The sequence below is a fragment of the Anopheles funestus genome, chromosome 2RL (assembly GCF_943734845.2).
Source record: "Anopheles funestus chromosome 2RL, idAnoFuneDA-416_04, whole genome shotgun sequence".
Lineage (NCBI taxonomy): Eukaryota > Metazoa > Arthropoda > Insecta > Diptera > Culicidae > Anopheles > Anopheles funestus.
This window is the reverse complement of record NC_064598.1, coordinates 17,492,198-17,513,140: the sequence shown is the minus strand read 5'-3', so window position 1 is coordinate 17,513,140 and position 20,943 is coordinate 17,492,198. Positions and strand designations below refer to the sequence as shown.

Here is a 20,943-nt window from a genome sequence, read left to right as displayed (position 1 = left end):
GACTCACTGCTCCCGAAAGATTCCCCACACGATTGGGTTCAATTAAATGCGAAGAATGATCTTTTAATTAACTAACCGCGAAGAGTGTACAGAATGTCACAGGTCCGTACACTAACTTTAGCGTCATCTTCAGCTGGAGTGATCCATGGTGGCTATACTAGTCAGAGACTTCCACCACGACAAAGTGTTCTGAATCGAATGCAGTGTTCGTGACCATCCACTGGCACCGTTGGTTGGATGTTTTCATATGTAGAGAAGAGTGGGTCCGCGGAATTAGAACGGCACCAGACGGTTCTGGCCAGTCTCGGCAAGTAGACCGACCACACCAAACTTACGTTGTGGAAAAACTTGGATTGTGAGTCCCTCTCATACACCCTTATTTTCTCTCTCGCTCTCTCTCTGTTTTGTATTTTTTACATTGTTTACCCCCACAGTACGTATATATAACGACCCACACGATGTGACAACCGAAGCGAAACCAGAGTTGCCGTAACTCTCTTGCTCTCTTGCTGTGGGTATGCATGTACTGTCACGCTTCTATGGTTGCTATGGTAACAAAACAATAGACACATGGTCGTCGGAACAAACACCAACACCATCAGCAATGTGTTTGCATTCGCCAGCATACAAACACTAACCCCCTCCCAACATACATAGGTGGATCATTTGTAAGCGCACGACGATTCACGCTGTCGTGCTGTACCTCTGCCGCAGATAGTCAGGTGCCGGTGTCGGATCCTAGCTGTCCCACATGATTGAAACGAGCGGATGAAACCTCATCACACACTCCCACCCACCCAGTGGAAACTGAGTCACGAATCATGGGGCCGACCGGAAATGGGAAACCTGCTTTTCCACCTGCAGCAGTACGGCTTACAGGCCGAATGCGTGCAGCGAACCGTGACGAGGAACCATGGTGGTGCGATTGGGGTTTGAACTTTCCCCAACCAATACGTTGTCTCCGTTGTTTTTTTCAGTCGGGCCTTTACCGAATCCAACCCGGAGATGGGGGTGAAATAAAGTCACCCGGATGGCCCTAATTTTGAGCTTCCCTTCGATTTATCCGAATTTTCGTGCAATTAGATTTGAAATGTTCAAACGAGCTGTAACCGGTCCACGCATCGTGATAAATAAATTAGTTGCAGACGTGCACGCATGCATCAAGGCGTAAGTTTATTGTTCGTTTGGAAATGGAATAAAAATCTTCATTTGTCTTGCTGCGGTCATGCCTTTAGTGGTTTGGTACAAATCGGTTTCAAATTTACACGCCCCGAATTACGTTAAGTTTGTTATATTGGATGATCACTCGTTTACAAAGCTTATCGAATCAAAGTTTAGGACATTGGTCAATCAATTACCCAACAAATGATGTGCATTATGTGTCATCACACTTGTAGAAGCGGTTAGTGTTGGATACGTCTTGAGACGCTGTAACTCAAGCATCGTACCGAGCTCCAGTATATGCGTGTGCTGAGCTTGCACAAGCCGCACCAAACGTGCACGCTCAACAATAGCCGACATCCGGTCCTGGGTCGCTTTCTGCTCCGTCTGTTCCAGCTCCGCGTCGCGCTGTAGATGCTGCTCCGTCACGTCAATGTTAAGGGCACGTGTTTGCTGATCCAGCTGTTTGTTCTCCTTGCGCTTAGCCATGATACGTTGCTCTATATCTTCCAGTGAGTTTTTGCTGTAAACAAAGATAAACATTTTGTGATGATATAACTCTCACAATAGCAGTAAGATAAACGATCTTACAGTTCCTGCAATACTTCTTCCTCATTCTGAATGGCATTCCGGATCTTCTTCTCCAGTGCCATCTGACTTAAATCTTCCGTTCGCTTCATACCCTTCATCTTCAGCCAGCTTTGCACTTCCTTGGTGATTTTACATTTCTCAACCGTCGCCAGTTGATCGCGCAGATCGCGCAACTGCAGCTTCAGTGCCCGGTGTTCCCATTCCTGGTAGATGATCTTTCGCCGGAACAGAGCTGCGTTTACCATGGCGTTAAGTTTTTTTGTTCCAGCACGCCGGATGATTGCATTGATATCCTCTACGTCGGTACGATGTATTTGGACACATCGCTCAAAATCGCTAGTTCGTCCGGACTGCTGTATTTCGATCCAACCACGCTTCATAACAAGCTGCACTGTTCGATTTGTAGCAGCTTCAAACTATTGATTCAACAAAAACGAACGGACATCAGGTGTGAAATAGCATCAAATGTTGATGATTTCTCATACCTGATCATTTTGAAGTTGTTCCAAATTTTGATCAAGCGATGTTAACACATTCCGCTTGTTGGTGATCTCTCGCTGAAATGCTGCTATAGCTGCCTCCGCATCAGACAGCATGAGTTCACAACTTTTAAGCTATATTAAAAAATACTGTCACCTTCGTTCCCTTTAAGCGCTATAAATGAACCATCAGTTACTCACCCTAAACTCACTCTCGATCTTGATCCGACGCATTTTGATGAGAGTCTGCCAAAGGCTACTATCCATGCCCGCCGGACAGTTGGAAGGTTGGTCAAGCGTTTCGCAGTGTGCCAGATAATCTTGACATTCCTTTGGGAGCAGCAAGTTCCCGTGAGTCCCAGCCGTTTTCTTCGCCACGATACGTTTTGCCATATCCTGAAAAACCGACACGGTGACGATCGATCGAAGCTGGGTCTTTGGTCTGCGCCTGGTAGGAAATGGTAGAAATTCTCAAGTTAGGTAATCGTTTCACAACAAGTAAAGTCTTTCACACAGTAATTACTTAAATATTTTGTACGCTTGATCTACAAGTGCCGACTGTGCCGTGTCGGAAAAGTTGATCTTAAATTGCTTGTCAAGTAAACGATCCTTTGTTCGGAGTGTATCGTACGTGTTTCTATAATCGGCTGCCTTCTCCTGAAACTCATTCAGCACATCGGTCAGTTGATCCGTGTACTCGGAGATCTGCTCAATCTGTGTGCGTAATCGATTGACGTTAGCTTCATAGACTAAGCGTGCGTGATTGTAGAGTGTCGTACGGAGAATGCGCATCTCTTCCTGCCGTATGGCCGATTCAATTATGAGCTTTTGCATCGTAAGCTTCGCCACGCTTGTATTGAACCTTTTGATCTGTTCGTCAAGGCTAATGGCCAACTCCTGTAGCTCATCTTGCAGCATCTTACGATAGCGGAGTCGCTCCTGGTACAACACGTTACTTTGCTCTTCATATTCCTTTACCTCGCGTATATCTGTTTCGTTGTAATGCTGAGGTTCTTTGCCAATTTCCTGAAAGAAAAAGAGCAGTTCAGTGCATAGGAACATTCGAACGTCTATCGCGCTGTACCAAACACTGGGGAAGTGGTAGACTCTTCTTAATCTCATCCTCCCAGCGGTGCTCAAGTACACCGTCCATCATAGTGACAAGGGCACGATCTTTAAAGTCATCAGCCAACAGTTCCCGCTGTCTTCGTTCACGTTCTTGCCGCTCGAGATCCATAAGTCGTTCGACTCTCGGACTGATGTATGGTGCCACAGGAATTTCACCATCCTCAGTCTGTACGATGGTATCTGGTCGTTCGTCTGCTTCATAATGGGGATCTTCGATATGCGTTACTTCAAATGTGCTACGATCGGCCATCAAATTTGCAAGAAATACCAGTTCCTGCTGGACATACCGTGCTCTACGGTTACGCTTCAGTACCAGCTCCATCTCCTCATGCTTAAGAGTTTTGATTTGCTCAAACTTTTCGTTAAATAAGGTGCGCAGCTTTTCGATCTCTACCTGTACAATTATAATAGAAGCAAAAAGGAATATTCTAGGTCTTATACTACAATTTGAAAAAGTTATACGCCCCACCCGTTATCCAGTGAATTAACTACATGTTGGGTACTTGACATACGATCAAAACTTACATCACCATAAATAAGCTCGAAGTACAGCTGTTCAAACGTAACCACCTCGAGTTGATCATATCTGAGCGAGTAGGGCTCGAAGAACCGATGTGTGGTTGTACCAGACAAAGCGTAAGATTTCTGTATAGAAGCTCGTGCCAGATTGTCCAGAACATTGCCATAGTCCGGGTCTCGATTAAGAATAGATTCCAACTGATACGTAGGCGTCGGTTTCCACGGGAGCAGAGCGTCGTGACTAGCATTTAGTTCCGTTTCGCGATAGACACGCACCTTCTCCAAATGTTGCCTGTACTGATTGGCTGGTAGCATGGCATAGTTCTCCACAAATGCTCGCTTAAAAATTGATCTGCAAAGATGGAAAGAATCAACTCGTGGGAAATGTTTCATCAAAACTATAGCCATTTCCCTCACCTTACTTTCCAGGCCTTATTACTCATTATTGCCCAACAATTTTCCACCAGTCGTTCATTGATATCGCTCTGTGACGCTATAAACTGTTGCAAACGCTTCTTTTCCTCTTCTTTAGTATTGTTAGCCTAAAAAATAAATATCTTTCTTTAGCATATACCTTGTCTTTGACGGTTTGAACCTTATTTTTACCTCTTGAGTTAATTTTTCCGTTGCTTCCGCATTGAGGTTAAACACCTGCAAGGGAAATTGTTCCTCTATCGGTGCCTTTTCATTATGGTTAAGCAGCTCTTTAAGTTGTTCCTTTATTTCTGCAAACTCGGCAAATATCGCCTCATGTTCCGGTTCGTATATTTTCCCCTTTTCTTTTCGCCGTTCGTTCTCTTCTTTTTCAATCCAGGGCGTTGAGTTATCAATTGCTGTTTCTTCTAAGTCGCCAGCAGCTTTAACTTCGTCATGTGCCGCTGGGTGTGTAAAAGTTTTTGATACGGTTGTGTCGGGAATTTGTCCAATTGGTTGCAGCAATTTTAAAACAGTTAACATCCCATTGTAGCATAGTATTGATAAATACCTACAAATAGTAGAATTGAATAATTTAAGGAGCAATGAAAGAGAATTAACAAACAAATTGATACATACTCATTTCTTCTATCCAATGAGATCTGTTTGATTCCTCCATTGAAACGACCATCGAAGTTAAGTGTGCAAAGAATCCTGTCTTCAACAGCCTCGTACAATACTGTTTTGCCATCCATGGGCCAAACGTACAGGTAACGATCGTCTACAGCAATTTCAAAATGGGCGACTGATAGAGGTGTTTTGATAGTTTTAAGCAAAACAACGTCTAGTTCTGTTTCTGTTCGAGCAATCTCCAACAAATCAATACAGTTTGTTCGTATTTGATGAGCGTAGAATTTCAACCCGCTATCAGTACGCTTTGGTACAATTTGACAGTAATCGTGAGGTAGCTTTAGTTGCGTTTTCTTAATATCTTCTGAATGATGTTGCTTCACGATAAACTCGACTGAACTGAAGCTTACCGTCTGTGCCGTCTGTATTGGTTGAACAACTAAAACCTCCTGACTGCTACACCATAGAAACATGTTCTTACTTTTCTCTATCTCACCAAATACCTGCACAACGTTCATGTGAAGATTTTCCGATATTTCCATTATTGCTATTTGACCTTTTGCATCCAATGCAGCAAAATAGTTATCATCTGCGATGGCGAAATCAACCGAGACAATTGAATGTCGAGAGAGGTGCAATCGGCTCATAAGCTTAACTTGTTTCTCTTCGACTATGATTAGCTGTAGAACTCCTGTATCAGAACCCATTACAAGAAATGGCTTCTCCGGATGGTGGGCTAGACATTCTTGATGTCCAACAGCTAACGAATCATTTACAGCACCTGTTTCCAGGTTCAATAGCTTCACAATTCCAGCAGCAGGCTTGATACCAACTAGTTGAGTTTTTGTGTAACAGCAACAGATACTAAAATAATTATACCCAACGTCCAAGTCTTTCACTGTTTGAAAATCTACGTTGCGCACGTCAGCATCCATTACAGTTCGCATGATGAAACCATCCGTCGTAATTCCCAAAAGACCTTCGGAGGTGGAATAGTGTAGCAGCTGGTTGTACGAAGCATCAGACTGTGTGGACCAGAGTTGATTCCAGGTTCCTTTCTGTTTTTTGTAGAAGTTCACCTGCCCATCCGGTGCACTAACAAACAATCCTCCTTTGCAGTAGAAAATAAACGGAATATACTCCCGATCATCTATCATGGGTTCGGGATTGCTGATGGTTTGACTAATCTGTCCCGTGGATGCCAATATCTGTAAAATGAGAAATGGGGACTCTTTATATAAGTTGGCTTTAAAAGGCGCAAATCAACATCAACTCACAATGGACACTTTTGCCCGTTGGGTAACAACCGCTAGATTACCGTCGATGAGAAACGTCACGCACAACGGCAACTCATTCTTCTCCAAATCTAAGCAAACCGTTCGTTCGATCAGCCGACTAATCCGAATGTTTCCATGTACTTCCCAAAGCTTCAGCTCTGGTTTGCGAGGCGCATACTGACACACGGCAAACACCGCAGAAGGACTGCAAATCAATCGTTGTATGTCGCAGTAGATGGAAGATGGCTTTTTGCACAAAAGTTCTTTGCTTCGCCACGCGTACACTTCTAGCGTGTAGTCCGGCACACCGGAAAGAGCTACCAGTAGTTCACTCTCCGAGAAACACAGTGCCACATATGAACATTCCGTTTGATCTGCAAAGGAAAGACTCCCAAAAGATATTACAAGTCCAAACACTTTGTTTGTGGGCTCACGCTTTCTATCCTACCTCCTTCGAGAATGGACAGCACAGTATTGGCCGGGTAACTAATAAGCAGAATACGTGGATTAGTACATCGCTCTGCGAAAGCAAGTATGGGAAACAGTTTATGTCCCGCCAGACAAGCAATTCCATTTCCCGACTGAACACTGTCAGCTAAGTACTGGGACTTTGCAGCAGTTTTCAAGTTCACGAACAAAATATGTCCACCCATCGCTACGGCAACGGCTACATTACCAACGACGCACGCCATCTCTGCCGAGCCCGGATGCATCCATCTGAAAGGTAAATGATGCATCGGAATCAAAGAATAATTATGCTGCAGCTTCACATTACTTACAGCGCTTTGATTCTGATGTTTTGTTCCATGTTTATGGTGCGAAACGCAATTCAATTAAACTATGTTTGGGTTAATATTTTAGGTCACCACTCTAACGTTACCAATTTGTTCGCCACATGTGCAATACTGGAGCTGTGTGTTACGATAAACAACGCCGAAGCTCGTACAGTTGCTAGGTGACGAACCGCTAGTTCTTTGTTTACTTAGATATTTAAACTAAATTCGTGGCGTATTCTGTACACGTCGTACAATACTTTTCTTGCAATATATTACACCACGTTGTAAGTAATTTTTTACATCTAAAAACACGAGACACATTTCGATGTACAGCATAAAAGGTTTTATTTTACACATTACTTTAACCGTTAAAATATTAACATGTATGGCCACGTTTTCGCGTTGTGTTCTTACATACATTACTTAATTAAATGCTTGCGCTGTTTCATTGCAACCGATCTCCAGTCCGTGTTCCAAAGCCAAATCCTTTTTCAGTTCAAATCCAATCCAAAGTGTCCTTAATCGTTTCTAGTTATCTTCCTTAATCTTTCCCAGCAATGCATCGCACGTCTTCTTTGCGTCGCCGAGCAACATCGAAGTGTTTGGTTTGTAGAAGATTGGATTGTCCACAGCAGCGTATCCGACACCGAGCGAGCGTTTCATTACAACAACCTTTTTTGGTGAATGAAGAAATGTCCGGTTAGTTAAGAATTAAATAAATTATGGCATTCTTTAGCAATAGAATCCCACTTACCTGATCTGCTTTCCACACGCGCAACACCGGCATACCGGCAATGATCGAGTTAGGGTCGTCTTCGGCCGCACTATTCACCGTGTCGTTCGCACCAATCACCAGCACCAGGTCAGTCTCCTCAAAGTCATCGTTGATCTCCTCCATCTCAAGCACATCGTCGTACGGAACACCGGCTTCGGCCAGCAGCACATTCAGCTGTCCCGGCATTCGTCCCGCAACCGGATGAATACCGAAGCGCACCTTCTTGCCACGCGACTTCAGCAAGGTTACCATCTCAGCGATCGGATATTGAGCCTTGGCCACACACAAACCGTAACCCGGTGTGATGATGATGTTTTTGGAATTCTTAATCATATCGACCACCCCATCCACATTAACCTCCGTATGGGTGCCGACGATTTCGGCCGGTTTGCCACCGCCAGTCGAGGTAGTACCGTATCCACCGAGGATAACGTTCGGTAGCGAACGGTTCATTGCCTTGCACATGATGTAGGAAAGGATAGCACCGGACGATCCAATCAGAGCACCGACGATCGTCATAAGGTTGTTGTTAAGCATGAAACCTTCGGCACACAGCGCCCAGCCGGAATAGGAGTTCAACACCGTGATAACCACGGGCATGTCTGCGCCACCGATCGCCGCAGTCAAGGTGACTCCCATCGCTGTGGACATGGCCGCAGTCGCTCCCAGCAGACCCAATCCACCAGCCATCGATGGTTCGAGATAGAATGCACCCATGGCGGCCAAATTACCCGCCAACAGTCCTCCGTTGATTAGGTGCCGACCGGGCAAAAGTAGTGGGGCAGAGTTTAGGACGCCCTGCAGTTTACCGTAGGCCACGAGCGATCCACTGAACGTCACACCTCCAATGTAAGTACCAAGGAACAGAGCCGTCTTGAGCACGTTGGCTGCCGGATCCGTAGCTAGCGTGGGGAAATCGTGCATGTACGTAGCCACACACGTAAGTACGGCCGCAGCACCGACGAGACTGTGGAAGGCGGCCACCAGCTGTGGCAGATCCGTAATCTGGATGCGTTTGGCAATGACTGAACCGATCAGTCCACCTAATCCGGCCACACCTCCCATCTGCATCAACACCTCCGTACTCGGGGCCATGTATCCCAGGGTGGCAGCGATACCACCGGTAACACCCATCATACCCAGCGCATTGCCAAGACGGGAAGTTTTCTGCGAGGACAGTCCGACGAGCGCACCGATACAGCAAAGACTCGACGCAAGGTACGCCATCTGGTGTATTTCGGGCAGGTTCTGTAGTGCTCCAACACCATAACCACCAAGGAACAGAGCTGCCGGGATACCGTACAGATAGTTGTGCTCTGGTGGATCCGTTGGACGCTTGAACATGTCCAACATACGCTGCGTCACCAGGAACCCGCCGAAGATGTTGATGAACGAGATGAGGGCCGCACTAGCAGCTAACGTTTCGATCGTGTTCGAAGGCATCACACCACCACCCATCAGCAGCAATCCACCGACGGCCGTTATACCGGAGATAGCATTCGTGACGGACATGAGAGGCGAGTGCAGGGCCGGTGTAACACCCCACACTGTGTGGTAACCTACGATGCCGGACATCGCGAACGTCGTCATCATGGTGGTGAAAGCGGCATTCGGTGCGATCGCACCAAGTCCAAGCAGCGTTCCAAGACCGCCCGAGTACATCATGCTACTCCGAAGCGTCTCGCTGAAGGGATCGGCCGGTTTCGCTTCTGCCTTAATAGCAGCCCCAGCAGCGGGAGCGGCAGCAACAGCTGGCGGAGGTTTTGCCGAGACAGGGATTACCGGTGGTGGCCACATCAGATTGCCTCCCTGAAGCACGATACTACCACGTACGACTTCGTCTTCGAGATTGATATGGAAGTGATCCTTCTCGCCCATGGCAAGCAAAAATTTGGAGATGTTGTTCGCGTACAGTGTCGAGCTCTGGGTCGGCAATCGGCTTGGGAAGTCAGTAAGACCAACGTGTACCACATCGTGCACCACTTTAATCTCACCAGGAACAGTTGTCTGCACGTTGCCACCAGCTTCCGCTGCGAGATCCACGATCACACTACCTGGCTTCATTGACTTTACCATTTCCTCCGTGATGAGTCTGTGGAGAAGAGAAAATCGTTAAAAAAAGGTTTGAATTTCAAAAACTTCTCTACAAGCTAGTGTGCAATGTACTATGCAATCTTTGTTTTGCTATCCAACTTGCATGAAAGTTTTGCTCTGCCCATTGTACTTGATCATTGGTCCATGTTGATCGCGAAAAATGTTACTATTTATGCTACTAATTTGTACTACTTTTGCACAAACAATTTTCACTCACAATGGTGCCTTTTTACCGGGGATGAGCGCGGTGGTAATGATGACGTCCACTTCCTTGCACTGCTTCGCAAACAGTGTCATTTCCGCCTCGATAAACTCCTTGCTCATCTCCTTACTGTATCCACCGGCCGTCGAACCATCCTCACTGATGTTGATCGTTAAGAACTCCGCACCCATGCTTTCCACCTGTTCCTTCACGACTGGGCGCGTATCGAACGCACGCACGATCGCACCCATACCACGAGCCTGTCCGATCGCAGCCAATCCTGCCACACCACCGCCAATAACGAGAATCTTGGCGGGCGGTACTTTACCGGCAGCCGTTATCTGACCGGTAAAGAAGCGAGGAAAATGGTTAGCCGCTTCTATGACCGCCCGATAACCGGAAATGTTGGCCATCGACGAAAGGGCGTCAAATACTTGTGCACGGGAAATTCGCGGAATGGCATCCATGGCTGTTGGAAAGTGAATGAAAGATGAAAAACCATTTCCATTATCTTGGATGCCTTATTTCACAACTTGTGGTATATTCCCTACCGAATGCGTTAATCTTTCTTTGGGCCAGTTTATCAATCAGTTCCTTGTTTTGGGTAGGATACAGGAAGGACACCAGCGTTGAGGCATCTCTCAGCTGAGGAATTTCCGGCTCAATCGGTTGCCTTACTTTCAGCACAATATCTGTAAAGAATATGTGACAAAAAACGATCATTAGGGTAGGTAGACATTTGGTTGAAAAGTTGGTCTAAACTTACCAGTTTCGAATGCTCGTCGATTGTTCACAATGTTAGCGCCGGCAGCTTCGTAGTCTGCATCGCGGAACTTAGCATTCACACCTGCACCGCTTTCGACCTGTACCGTGAAACCCTTCTTGACGAGTGTCCCAGCCACAACTGGTGTAACGGAAACTCTGGTTTAAAATGTTAAAGAGATCGAGACATTAGTATTACTTCATCAACTACATCATGAGTTTTGTTGAGAGCATAACCAAACGCCAAAATTATAAATTATTTTAACAAGATATCTTTTCTAATTTATATTAAAGTTTAATTTAGTTAATTATGAATTGGGAAGCAAAAAATTCTAATAAATATAAATATTTGTTAACAAACATTTATAAACCATAAAGTACTTATCTAAACGCCTTGTAATTGTGCAAAATATATCATAACCATAGAAATCTTTGCAGTTATTAAAAATAAAAAAAACTAAACAACAGTACAATGCCCCCTCTGTATAATGCCATACATGGCAAGTGCATATCAGATTTTAAAAAACGCACTCGAGTACAAGTGGCATATGTAAAAAAAAACACAAGAGAAGAAATGCTTAGGGTACATAAAACCTTCTTTTTTTGTTCCATCATGCAATGCACATGTACATAAACCACGATAAACAAAAATGCTCTTACCGCTTTTCGTTGGCCCATCTTTCCTTCGGTACACCGATTACCAGATTTTTGTAGGGAATTCCCTTAACCGCCGTCGCCGGTTTGCCATCTTTCTGCAGTAGTTTTACACTACCTGAAAGTTGTAACAGTTGAGGAAAAATTGTAATTACAAACCGTTTCGTTTGCCTTCATCCCCATAAATAAAACAAAAAGGGAATGTGTGTGAGACAGAGAGAGAGCAAAGCGATGTAATGCCGAACCTGAAAACAATCGCAGCGGATGCAAGGGTTTCGTCATTTGCAGCAGTGCATCTCCCTGCAGGGAGCACAGGCGAAGCACACCGCGCGTCATAGTGTGCGTCGTCTTTTCAATCGTCTCGTCGCTGTTACACCGGTCACCCTGCTATACGTCTCTCCCGGTAGATTGCACCCACCGGCTGGCCACTGGCAGATTTTTATACGCCGGTTATCAATATGGCACGAAAAACAACGTGGCAAATATGATAATGCTATTGCACTTTACTGTGGTTCGAACTTTTCCTAATCCTGATAGTTGGAAGACACTTTTTCACTCGCCTGTCTTCACACTGTGCGTAGAAGGCAGTAGGTACATTAATGAGGTAGCTTTTACGCACTATTAAAAACTTCTAAAACCGTACTCCAAGATGAAGAACTGATCGTATGCTGTATACCAGCTAATGATCGCACGGGAATCACTTTTTATGTTACTAAAAAAAACGATACCAGAAATGTTTCGATTAAGAACGATCGCAATGATAAATTTGTGTCACACACAAGCAACAGTACGGCCACTGTATACACAGACACACACCCAACTAAGCATACGCACCGGCAACCGTATTTGATGCGGGCGAAGATCCGCAAGGAGAAGAGAACACGCACAAGGAAGAAAGATGAGGGAAAAAGAACAGCAAAAACAACAACGATAAGCAGCCCTCACGAATGCAGAACGCCGACGGCCGGTAAACGATTCACGACCGGCGCACAACAGCCCCGGAGAACAACAGCACGCGAGAGACAGCGACGGACTGGCCGCCGGTTGATGGGAACCGGCTCGTTTCAGCGGCCACAACGCCGGGCAAATGGATCGCGAGCAAGCAAGAGAGTCAAAAACGATGCTCTCCCGGTTATGGCCACCCCTGGGGAGAAGCGAAGCTGCGAGAGATACGCGCACGCACGTATCGCGGCCGATGGAATGGCCGATCCTAGGGGTGGGTGAAAGATGCATTGTACTTCTCGCGGTTCCGCTGAGATCGCTAATAACTTCACGACATTGATTAAGCAGAGTATGCAAAATAGCAAAAAGTGAAGTAAAAAACTACCCCAAAACATACACGGGGCAACCGGCAGATTTGTGGGGAACATCTTGGCCCCCCCCCCCCCCCCCCCGTTTTTTTTTTGTTAGCAGCATTTAATTGTCTAGTCCACAATCGTTTAACGCAGGGAACGGCAAGTAATAATCTTCATCTTATTTTTTAGGTACATAAATAAATAATTTGGAATTTATTAGTGAAAATAATTGAAATAAAAATCGTTTTCATTTGTTTATGATTATCTTTTAAAAACTTTATACAAAAATGATAAGAAAACTATTTCCTAAAAGCAGAACAACAAACATGCTAAAAGCAAGAGAAAGTGTAATTTTACTAAGTTTGCCTATATTTTGTTCTTGTTTAATTGTTTAATTCGCAATCTCGAAAAGCTTTCAATTGTACTTCATTTCATTTATCTTTTCTTTTCTAAATGTTTCTTTAAATTTCAGGACATGTTTTATGGCAATTGTTGACGCGTTTTATAATACTTACAAACATTAATTATTATTTCCCATTTTACTGACATAAAAGCTGTTTAATTTGGTTAGGGAAAGAAGTTAAAAAACTCATCATTCTGAATTATAAAACTTTCCTACTTCGCATTAGAATTACTAAAAATGCTTTTATAATCTAAAACGCATACATTCTTTAATTGTTCGTTCATATCAATGATTCTTTGTACTCGTCGACATGTTTGTACTACCTTGTAAAACAACTCACCCTTCACTAACGCACACCCAGTCATTTGCATAATCGAACATCAGCTGAAAACTTCTTCTCATACTGGACTCCCCTAGCTTCTCACTCTTCTCGCCCACAATCTCTAGCTCTAATTCCACGATACAGCAGCGCTGCCAGATGAAATTGCGTCGCATTTTTTGTTTTGGACTAAACAGATCTACAACCGAAACTGGCTACGTGTTAACATTTACACAACCGCGCGCTACCTAATAAGAAGTTCTACAGGTTGTGTAAAATCCGCCAAAGCAAACAAATGAGGGTGGATGTCGCGAAAAAGAAGATCAAGATCGAGCAATATCGATTGCCAAACAACAAACCGCGGGTAGAAGCAATTCGCGAACTGGTTCTAGTAATGGAAAAGGTCAACATGGTTCCGATAACGATTGACAGGGTCAAAATAATCCAATCACGAATTCGTTAGCGAGATTGCATTACGCTACTTCATTCGTTTTGTGGCATGTGATTATGACTTTTATTTTTCGTACTACTAAATAGATTGCAAACGAAATGTGGGACATTGGACAAATGATTAGAACCGGCTTCTTGTTTTGCTATATTTTCTCTCCTCAAATAAAGTACTCTATGTACATTATCTACATCTTCCAGAACGTAAAATACAACCAATCTGTGTTTCATTTATGTTTCTTCGATTTTTGCTGCTTCCTTTTTCTTCTCTCCAATAAATTCGCAGCTTAATCTCGCGAGCTGTGCATCATTTCATCTATGAATAGCATCTATTTCGCGCGCTTTTACGTTAGCGCCACTTGTGCAGGGAATTTTCCCATTCCCGAACATGGAACTCGGATGTGGTGCTCCAATTTTTGCTTTAAACATTTTCCCTCCCTGCCGAGCAACGAGATAAAATGGGAAGAAAACATAAATCATGTACATTTTTCATGCAGCCTTACCTTATCACCGGGAACGATATTTAAGCCTTCGTTCGATTTTGATCGAGTACACAGTTCCACACGAAACGAGTCGTTGAAGCGTTTATCAGCGATAAGCATTCTATGCGATCCTCAAACCTGGAAGGGGGGTCTCTCCGATTAATGTTTGATTGTTTTTGTTTAAAAAATTTCACAGCAAAACAAACACTGCGTCTGTACGGTTACGTAAAGTTGGCACAAAATGGAACAGAGCTTCGTCTTATCATAACAGGCAAAACTGGCAACACTAAACATTTAATTATCACCTATATTTCGGTGTGCTGCGGTACGATAACAGCAAGCAGCGATATCTTTTTGTACGGTCATACTGACCAGGTTACTGGGCGAACGATCTCGCCCGACATTATCACAGTATTAAGTAACATGTTTCGCTAAATAATTGAAACGTATGATAAGATGTAGACCAAAAAAGGCAAACCAAACAACAATCCTATCGCGGCTGACATTTACAGCATCAGACAGGCTCAACAGTGCCATTGTATTTCTTCTAGTTCCTTGCGTACGTGATATTGCCGTGCAACACAGCACTAGCTAAACACATATTGTACGGCTTCTATAGGCTGGACCGGCTGTTATCACTCTGGACGGCAAATGTTTCCCCAGCTTGGAAGGCTTGCCCGAGCGTCAGCGATAGCTAAAATGGCAGCATGCCACACGCCGAGGGATTTGTTGAGTTTGGAAAGCGGAATGCTTACGATATCTTCACTATCGTACGTTGATCTTTTGGGGGTAGTGAAATATATTTACATAATATGCTTTTGCTATACTAAATAGCAAGAAAACTTATCATTATATCGTATTTACTATCTCTAGAAAAGTATCTGGATGTATCATAATAAAATCCATGACCAAAATTACTTTCAAAATTAAGTAGCAGACGGCGAGTCTGTTCCAAATATTACGAATAACTTTCCTTTTCGTTTATTTCAGATACTTCAACGATCTCTTCAAATCCTTCGCTCTATCTTACCACCAATTGAAGAATCATCTCTTTGTGCCCATGGTTTGACGAATTGTCCATTAACAATTAAATCAATTAAACCCATACTATCATCACTTAATGTTTTTTTCCCACCCGGGGCACATTGCCCAGTTAAGCAGTACGAGCAGAGAGGACAGTGAAATTTATTGATTTTCTTCCCCCTTATCGGATCGCCAACATCTGTCGACATCATTGCATCCACTTTCCTTTCCACTTCTTTCTGTATGGTTGAGATGATTTGTTGTTTAGTTTCTGAGCAATTTTGCATTGAAGACACCTTAACCAACATTGTGAACCAATGCTGATAATCGTACGTCGTTTCAACTAATCAAAGTTCGGTCGTGGTACAATCTTATCTCTCCCAGTCCCAGGCTGGTCTCGTTGTATCAGGTAGTGGTTCGTAAGCAAAAGCGGAACTCTAATCGGCCATACCAACTGCCATATGGATGGCAGTTGTATGCTCTGTCTAAATGGCACGAGATTTAGCATCTCTACGTAGCATTATTGAGGTTTCTTTTTTGAGATTTCTTCATTTGTTCTACTAACACTTCTACCAATACATCTTAATTTAGAGACATTTTGAATTAAAATGCATAATGTCCAGACACTTCTAAAACTCTCAATATATGAAGAACATCTGACCGTTCGTCCTACTCAACCACTTGATGAAGTGCAATAGGTTTAGATCTTTATAAGACTAACATATTAATCAGTAAACTTCAGCTCGTTTTGTGCTAACGAGTTCTCAACACATTTGTATATAGACTGTTATATGATCTAGGATCGCATCACATCTGGATAGGCCATCCATAATAAGGAACTGTAAGTCATCATATGCCAAACCGATAAAACCAAGTAGACGAAGAAAAATCGTGCCACGAAAGCAGAACTCTACCACCACATTGTGATCATGTGTCACTGTTATACCCTCTTCAAGTCAAGCTCTCAGAGATCACACAGGCAAAAAACTCCACCATAACTTCTTCTTCGTCCATATCGATCATCAAACCTTCAAGACCAGGGTTGTTACCAGATTGCTGGCGATGATGGAAATTAAGCAGCGAAAGGAAATTGTCTACTACTCCCCCCAGTAAAGGGCGATTGACCTTCTTTTCCCATACTCATTGGGTCCCATTAACGGCTAGGATGTATTTAACTACGAACAACAGTAAAGAAAACACGATCCTTACACGATCAGTGGATCATTGAACAACAACTCTCGACGAAGGTAAAATGGCAAACGTTCTTACTTCTATATAATCCAACCAACGTCACACGTCACTGCCACGAAAGCGAAACTTAACCGGCCGGCCTTGAAAGTTGCTTCCAAGCGTTTGCAAGATTCCAGACCTTCCGATCAACAGCTCACGAGCAACTCGGCGAGCCCTCCGATGCGGGTTTTCGCTTCCTTTTAACACATGCAGGTCACGTAGAATGGTGGACAGATTCTTCCACTACATACAGAGGCATTGTTTAACCGGCTTTCTAGTACTAAAATTTCTCTCCTTCTGTTAGCTGCATGATTTTTTTCTGCTCTCTGTTGTACAAGAAGCAGGAAGTGTTTATAATAATACCGCGCAGATTCAATGTGTGCGACTTTGCTAAAAATAATACCGAAATCTGGTAAAGCTTGGGCAACGGAACTTCTCTGATTTCGGGTTCATATTGCTGTGCTCAATTCATTGGTATGCGCCATTTACCGGGGGGACAAGCGCAAGTTTTAATCATTACCACCTCGGTGCAGTTTGCAAGGAAGTTTATACGCTTCATAAGCATACTATGCTTCATGGGCAAGCCTCCTCCTATCTGGCACGTTGACAGTTTAATGTTCCGAGTGCGAAAAAAACACGGTTTTGGATGTTAGAATCGTAAGCCACATTCGCGGAATCAATTCGGCAAACAGGTCCGTACAAAAGTTGCCTCGATAAACCAGTTTCCGTGAGCAGGCACAGCCACGAGATAACTCCTCGGTTCCTGTTCCGGAGCGTTCAGCGAAACCAGCTGAAACAAAGCGGAAACCATAAAGCATTTATGATTCTAGCCTCGTGTCACGATCGTGTTTTGTCGATCGGCAGAACGGAAAATTAAAATATACTTCTTCATGTCATGGAAATGGAAGCAAAGCCGATTGGCCATTTCACTTCATCATACACTAAAGCGCGTTACATGTGTATTCGAACACGGCCATTGCCATGGTCCATCAGACGCTATGGGAGCTAAAAATAAAAACAAATGCGTTTATGCGGTCCCTTGCTAGGGGCGCACGGCAAGCACAACGCGCCCGGGGGGAGAGATGAGATTAAATGACGTGCAGGAGATATGCGGGCCATTGCGGTAGGCTGGTTGCGTTTAAACGCCTACGGAGTTCCGCGGATCGTTTACAGAATCGAAATAAAACATAAAAGCAGCTATCTTTCGCTCACTGTACTCACCATTCTCGCCGAGTGATCGATCCTCTCGTGGAATCCACGTAAAACGCAACTGGCAGACGGAGCGCACGGTCTACGGAGATATACGCAATTCTTATCATGTTGGCCGTAACATACAAAAAACTTATGCGCTCTCGCACTCTCTACCGGTTGCTGGCAGTGAGTCGTCACGGTACGCCTGTTTGCCGGAGAGGTTCCCATCGTGTGGGCTCTCCGTTGGCCACCACTTTGTTCGTGACTTTCGTGGCAGCAACATCGGGTTCGTCGCGGTTGGTTCTGTGCCGGGAAACACTGAGTGAGCGAGCAAAGTCTTGGCTGCTCTCACACAAACGCGATCGCGCCAAACTCCATCTTTTAGTGTCCGTTCTTCCTGTTCCGGTAACAACACACTGCACGGGATACGCGCGTATCCATCTCTAGCTCTACACCAGCGTCTCCTTCGTTTGTTGAGGTGGGTTTTGTTTACCTTTCGGCAGCTGTCAACGCAGGTTCTTAACCTCAACGCGGTGTATGCAAGTGTTCTTTGGTGGATAGAAAAAAAAATGTGTCCTGTGTTGCGCCGGTGTCATTTTCCTTCTCCCAAAAAAAAAATCCGTTCCTTATCGGGTCGACGTACTTGGCTGCTGATAATGGAGTGATGTGTATTTTAATTTACAATCTCTTCGTTTAGTTCCGTTTCTGGCGCTGTTTCATTGAAGTGCGTGAAGTTGCTTACGTTTATTTATTTTTGTTCACTTTCAGAAGTTTAATAAAAAAAAATCTCCTCCTGCACCAACATCATGGCGCGTCTTCTCGCACGCTTCTGCAAGACACTTCCCGTCCAGGGTAACTCAACCCGATCGGTTCTGCCTGCCGTCTCCATGGTGCCCACGCGTGCTCGTAGTAAGTATCGTCCCCATGTCTCCTCTTGTTTCGTCGTACGTGCGCATGCTTTTGTATGTGTGCGGACAACAGTTCCGCACAAAGCTGCACTGTATTGCAATTGCACCCTGTTGCATAGCAGCAGCCGCTTGCGATGACCATGACCTGTTTCTTTTTTTTAATCATTATTGTACGATCACGCGTAATTGCTTTCTGTCTGGAACGCCTTCATTCCTTTGGCGCAGTGTTTTACGTACCAAGGTAGCTCTGTATTGTATTAGTTTTTAGTATTTAATCTTCCTTAAAGCGGATGTTTTATTATTCAGCTTCAAACCGTGGACACGGGGATCTCGTAAACATATTTATTTGACTAGCGGCGGCAGCTAAAATCAAAACAGTTTCAAAGGTCGTTTGCTGTAGTTTCATGTAGTAATCTCCATTTGATAATCGCGATCTGTTACTTGCTCTGCCTCTGGGATGCATTCTCGGATGTTGGATTTTTGTTTTTGCATTCGGCTTAAATCCCTTATCACCCTGACCCAGATGGACTTGGCCTTGGAATGGCTTTCTTCTAACCGTGTTGTATGGTTGCGTTAATACAGGCTTGATCCAAAGTTTTTCTGATGTATGCTTTTGTCCTTTTTTAGGCACTGACGCTCGCATTCAGGCCGCAAAACCGGTGGTCGAGATGGATGGTGATGAGATGACCCGTATCATCTGGCAGTTCATCAAGGAAAAGCTTATCTTTCCTTATGTGAAGGTCCGTTCAGTCGTTTGCAGATGATATGATATAAATGCTATATGTTTTCATCAACAACTTATACTCCTTGCCCAGGTCGAAGCGCTCTACTACGATCTCGGTCTTCCCTATCGTGACCAGACGAATGATCAGGTTACGATCGATGCAGCGCACGCAATGCTGAAGCATAATGTCGGCATCAAGTGTGCGACGATCACGCCCGATGAGCAGCGCGTGGAAGAGTTCAATCTGAAGAAGATGTGGCTCAGCCCGAACGGTACGATCCGTAACATTCTCGGCGGTACGGTGTTCCGTGAACCGATCATCTGCAACAACATTCCGCGCATCGTGCCCGGCTGGACGAAACCAATTGTGATCGGTCGTCATGCGCACGGCGATCAGTACAAGGCGCAGGACTACGTGGTCCGCAAGCCGGGTACGGTGAAGATGGTTTACACGGGCGATGATGGTACGGTGGAAGAAATACAGTTGTTCAAGTACCCCGCACCTGGTGTGGCACTGGCCATGTACAATACGGACGAGTCGATCACCGCGTTCGCCCATTCGTCATTCCAGGTGGCGCTTAGCAAACGCTGGCCCCTATACCTGTCCACCAAGAACACGATTCTCAAGCGTTACGATGGTCGCTTCAAGGATATCTTCCAGGAGATTTATGAGAAGTACGTTCACGTACACGATGAACTATGATAAGAATGGTATCTAACTAAGCTTGCTTTCCGTTGCCTTTCGTGGCTTATATTCCATTAACAGAAACTACAAGAAACAGTTCGAAGAGGCCAAGATCTGGTACGAACACCGACTGATCGACGACATGGTAGCACAGGCGCTTAAATCATCGGGTGAGTTTGTGTGGGCCTGCAAGAACTACGACGGTGACGTACAGTCGGACATCGTAGCGCAGGGTTATGGTTCGCTCGGCCTAATGACATCGGTGCTAGTGTGTCCGGATGGAAAAACCCTCGAATCGGAAGCCGCTCACGGAACCGTCACGCGTCACTACCGGTAAGATGGCCAACCAATCGATCGTTCGAATCCTATGATCGAATGCCAAAAATATCTCCCCCCCACCCCTTTTGCAGTGAACATCAAAAGGGACGTCCAACCTCCACGAATCCGATTGCATCGATCTTCGCGTGGACCCGCGGTTTGGAGCACCGTGCCAAGCTTGACAATACGCCCGATCTGGCCCGCTTTGCCCAATCGCTCGAGAAAGCCTGCGTCGACACGGTGGAATCGGGCAAGATGACCAAAGATCTGGCACTCTGCATTCACGGTTCGCGTAACCTTAAGGACAGCATGTACCTGAACACGCAGGACTTCCTGGAAGCTATCTCGGAGCAGCTGGAACGCACGTGGAAGAAGTAAGATGCACGCATGCCACACTGCAAAAGGCGCACCCTTTGTACCATACTTGAATAAATCTTTCCGATAAAAACAAAAGCT

The 20,943-nt window shown here is 44.8% G+C and overlaps 3 protein-coding genes across 6 annotated transcripts; 1 reads left to right on the top strand and 2 right to left on the bottom strand.

Moving 5' to 3' along the window:
- Nucleotides 1-1,208: 1,208 nt before the first annotated feature.
- Nucleotides 1,209-7,173, bottom strand: LOC125763244 (cilia- and flagella-associated protein 43). The gene is made up of 12 exons (XM_049426129.1): nt 6,665-7,173; nt 6,200-6,587; nt 4,932-6,130; nt 4,485-4,863; nt 4,296-4,420; nt 3,885-4,230; nt 3,316-3,753; nt 2,755-3,257; nt 2,433-2,679; nt 2,238-2,366; nt 1,753-2,168; nt 1,209-1,684 (listed from the first exon to the last, which is right to left on the bottom strand). The coding sequence occupies exons 1-12, from the start codon at nt 6,934-6,936 to the stop codon at nt 1,351-1,353; spliced, it is 4,776 nt and encodes a 1,591-aa protein (XP_049282086.1). The 5' UTR covers nt 6,937-7,173; the 3' UTR covers nt 1,209-1,350.
- Nucleotides 7,174-7,295: 122 nt separating this feature from the next.
- LOC125763857 (NAD(P) transhydrogenase, mitochondrial-like) lies at nt 7,296-18,152 on the bottom strand. Of its 4 annotated transcripts, none has more exons than XM_049427489.1 (8): nt 18,027-18,152; nt 17,883-17,952; nt 11,469-11,580; nt 10,813-10,967; nt 10,598-10,738; nt 10,062-10,515; nt 7,730-9,842; nt 7,296-7,647 (listed from the first exon to the last, which is right to left on the bottom strand). In XM_049427489.1, the coding sequence occupies exons 1-8, from the start codon at nt 18,078-18,080 to the stop codon at nt 7,504-7,506; spliced, it is 3,243 nt and encodes a 1,080-aa protein (XP_049283446.1). In that variant the 5' UTR covers nt 18,081-18,152; the 3' UTR covers nt 7,296-7,503. The 4 variants fall into 4 exon arrangements, with proteins under 4 accessions (XP_049283446.1, XP_049283449.1, XP_049283448.1 ...); XM_049427492.1 differs by lacking the exons at nt 17,883-17,952; nt 18,027-18,152 and adding exons at nt 11,708-12,174; nt 12,279-12,506; XM_049427491.1 differs by lacking the exons at nt 17,883-17,952; nt 18,027-18,152 and adding exons at nt 11,708-12,174; nt 12,297-12,506.
- A 59-nt stretch (nt 18,153-18,211) lies between these two features.
- On the top strand, nt 18,212-20,940 carry LOC125763858 (isocitrate dehydrogenase [NADP], mitochondrial-like). The gene is made up of 6 exons (XM_049427495.1): nt 18,212-18,330; nt 18,621-18,761; nt 19,388-19,500; nt 19,576-20,159; nt 20,251-20,502; nt 20,580-20,940. Exons 2-6 carry the CDS (start codon nt 18,659-18,661, stop codon nt 20,863-20,865), a joined length of 1,338 nt encoding a protein of 445 aa, XP_049283452.1. The 5' UTR covers nt 18,212-18,330; nt 18,621-18,658; the 3' UTR covers nt 20,866-20,940.
- The last annotated feature ends 3 nt before the right edge of the window (nt 20,941-20,943 follow it).

What these genes read in the sequence shown, in the direction of transcription:
- LOC125763244 (XM_049426129.1), bottom strand. Translation starts at nt 6,936, where the DNA reads ATGCATCATTTACCTTTCAGATGGATGCATCCGGGCTCGGCAGAGATG. An exon ending in TCATTGGATAGAAGAAATGA is followed by an intron (nt 4,864 to 4,931) that starts GTATGTATCAAT and finishes TACTATTTGTAG; the next exon opens with GTATTTATCAATACTATGCT. An exon ending in TACCACTTCCCCAGTGTTTG is followed by an intron (nt 3,258 to 3,315) that starts GTACAGCGCGAT and finishes TTTTTCTTTCAG; the next exon opens with GAAATTGGCAAAGAACCTCA.
- LOC125763857 (XM_049427489.1), bottom strand. Translation starts at nt 18,080, where the DNA reads ATGGGAACCTCTCCGGCAAACAGGCGTACCGTGACGACTCACTGCCAG. An exon ending in CGACTCACTGCCAGCAACCG is followed by an intron (nt 17,953 to 18,026) that starts GTAGAGAGTGCG and finishes ATATCTCCGTAG; the next exon opens with ACCGTGCGCTCCGTCTGCCA. An exon ending in AGATGGGCCAACGAAAAGCG is followed by an intron (nt 10,968 to 11,468) that starts GTAAGAGCATTT and finishes ATTTTAAACCAG; the next exon opens with AGTTTCCGTTACACCAGTTG.
- LOC125763858 (XM_049427495.1), top strand. Translation starts at nt 18,659, where the DNA reads ATGGCGCGTCTTCTCGCACGCTTCTGCAAGACACTTCCCGTCCAGGGT. An exon ending in TTCCAGGAGATTTATGAGAA is followed by an intron (nt 20,160 to 20,250) that starts GTACGTTCACGT and finishes TTCCATTAACAG; the next exon opens with AAACTACAAGAAACAGTTCG. An exon ending in ACCGTCACGCGTCACTACCG is followed by an intron (nt 20,503 to 20,579) that starts GTAAGATGGCCA and finishes CCCCTTTTGCAG; the next exon opens with TGAACATCAAAAGGGACGTC.